This window comes from Plasmodium malariae (genome assembly GCF_900090045.1).
Source record: "Plasmodium malariae genome assembly, contig: PmUG01_00_3, whole genome shotgun sequence".
In the NCBI taxonomy this organism is placed as follows: domain Eukaryota; phylum Apicomplexa; class Aconoidasida; order Haemosporida; family Plasmodiidae; genus Plasmodium; species Plasmodium malariae.
The window spans coordinates 49376-51546 of NW_021638313.1; the positions used below are offsets into that span (position 1 = coordinate 49376).

The following is a 2171-nucleotide window of genomic DNA, read 5'->3' on the forward strand; positions in this document are numbered from 1 at the left end:
AATAGGATTAATAATATCATTTGTTCATTAACTATTCTAGATAACTAAATTATATATTTTAAATATATATAAATTAAAACTCATTATATTATTTTTAATGAATTATATATTAATGAATAAAATTAAAATAAAAATTTTATAATAATTTAGAATATTAATTTTTTTTGTATTATAAAATTTATTATTGTTATTTTATATGATTATTTTTTTATGAAACCGAATAAAAATATAATAATAAACTAAATAAAAAGACGTAGATTCCTTTATTAGAAATATATTATATCAATATAATTTTTTTTATTAATTGAACTTATTACAATATATGAATTATATGAAATGGAAAAAAAAATTAAGTTACTCTTATTTATTAATATTGCTGCGTTTATTCTCTTAACATGGATATACAATTTTAGCATTTATATTGTATGAAAATATTATTCAGGAATATTTGCATTATTCGTTTCCTTTGTGTTTTATTTTTATTAACATTTTATTTAAGAGTGATATTATTGATATTTTTTAATTATAAATATTTAATTTATTTTTTTAGAATGAATATCATAAATTTTCGGAACAGAATCATACATATGGTAAAAAATTAAATATAGGGAATTATCGATTATTAGCAAAATGTAAACAAAATATGGATACATGTCCTATGAAATTAAAGGAATGGATATCGAATAATGATATGGATGAGAGAAAAGATATATCTAATAATGAAAGGAAGTATGCAGAAATAAAAAAACAATCAAATGGTAGTTTATCAAATAATAGGAAAGATCATAAAAAACATAACAAAAATAAATCTTGTATATTTGAAACAAAAAAATATTCCCGTATGGAAAAAAAAATATTTAAAGAACTTGATTATGCAGATTTTCTTAAAAACAACAGGACAATTAGTGATAAGATTTATAAAAAAATAATGCGTAAAAAGTACGGATTTCGATTAAGTTTACCTATATTTTTTGTTGTTTTGTTATCCATATTACTTTTACTAGATTTATTCGTGGGTTATGGACTTATAAATGGTTTGTTTTATGTTTTGAATATTATTGCTGAAACAGTGGAATCAACCACAAATAGTGTGACACCTTTACAAAAAATGTTAAGGCCATTACATGAATGGTTGAAAAATTCCTTTTTTGGTTCGTTCTTCCAAAAATCTATTCAAGTAGCAGCGAGCGGAGGCAAACCTAAAATAGTTAAGCATTATTATATAACTGGTTTCTTTGGTTTTCTTATATACTTCATACCAATCTTTATAATAGGTGTCACATGTATATTAGGTATTTTTTACTACCATAAAAAAGTTAAAAAGTATGAAAAAATTAAGTTTAGAAAAGGGTAAAATGAATAATAAGAAATATGATTCTTTCTATAAGGATGTATTTAATTTGAAGTAATAACTGTAATGTCTTTAGTTGTATAGCTATTAAAAGTACCCATAATTGATTACTTTTTGTCAAGTGTATCCACATAAACAAGGTTTTTCTGATATACAACAGTAAAAATATATATTTCTAGGTTTGCTTGAATTTGAATGTGCGATCGTTTTTCATTATTTATTTAAATTATTATTTATGTTTATTAAATATTATGGCGTAAATACATATTTGTGTATTTATATATATTTTCATAAAAAATATATGTATGAGTGTTTAAATGAATTTATAATAGTACAATATATATTGTTTAATTTAAGCCATAAGTTACTTTACATTTGAACTGTATGAAATAATATTTTTCAATTTTCCACTTGTTCCAGTTCAAAATTATTATATGTCCATATAATTCAAAAACTGTGTTTTACTGATTTAAAATTAAAAATTAATATGACTTGTTTTGTATTTAATTATAGGAAGTGTATGTATTTTGTTGCAGAGAATTATATATATATATATATATTTGCTGAAAAAGAAATATTAATTACTCTATAAATTAAGTTTTATGAGATATGTGTTATAAGTAATACATATTTTATAGGTGGTTTTATCAATTGTTTAGCTATTTTTTTTTAGTTTAAAAAGAAAAAAAATAAACGTATATAAAAATAACATTATTGTGTATGGGTTATTGGATATTGTTTAATAAAATTGAATTTATTTTTCTTATTATGTAAATGAACAGTTAACGCTATTTATCATTTTATCATTGTGCTTACTTCT

The 2171-nt window shown here is 20.3% G+C and overlaps 1 protein-coding gene across 1 annotated transcript; it reads left to right on the forward strand.

Annotated features, from left to right (window-relative positions):
- Window positions 1-336: 336 nt before the first annotated feature.
- Window positions 337-1354, forward strand: PmUG01_00014200 (fam-l protein; the record flags this gene model as incomplete). The annotated part of the gene is made up of 2 exons (XM_029005600.1): window positions 337-423; window positions 551-1354. 2 exons carry the CDS (start codon window positions 337-339, stop codon window positions 1352-1354), a joined length of 891 nt encoding a protein of 296 aa, XP_028859172.1.
- Window positions 1355-2171: the final 817 nt, after the last annotated feature.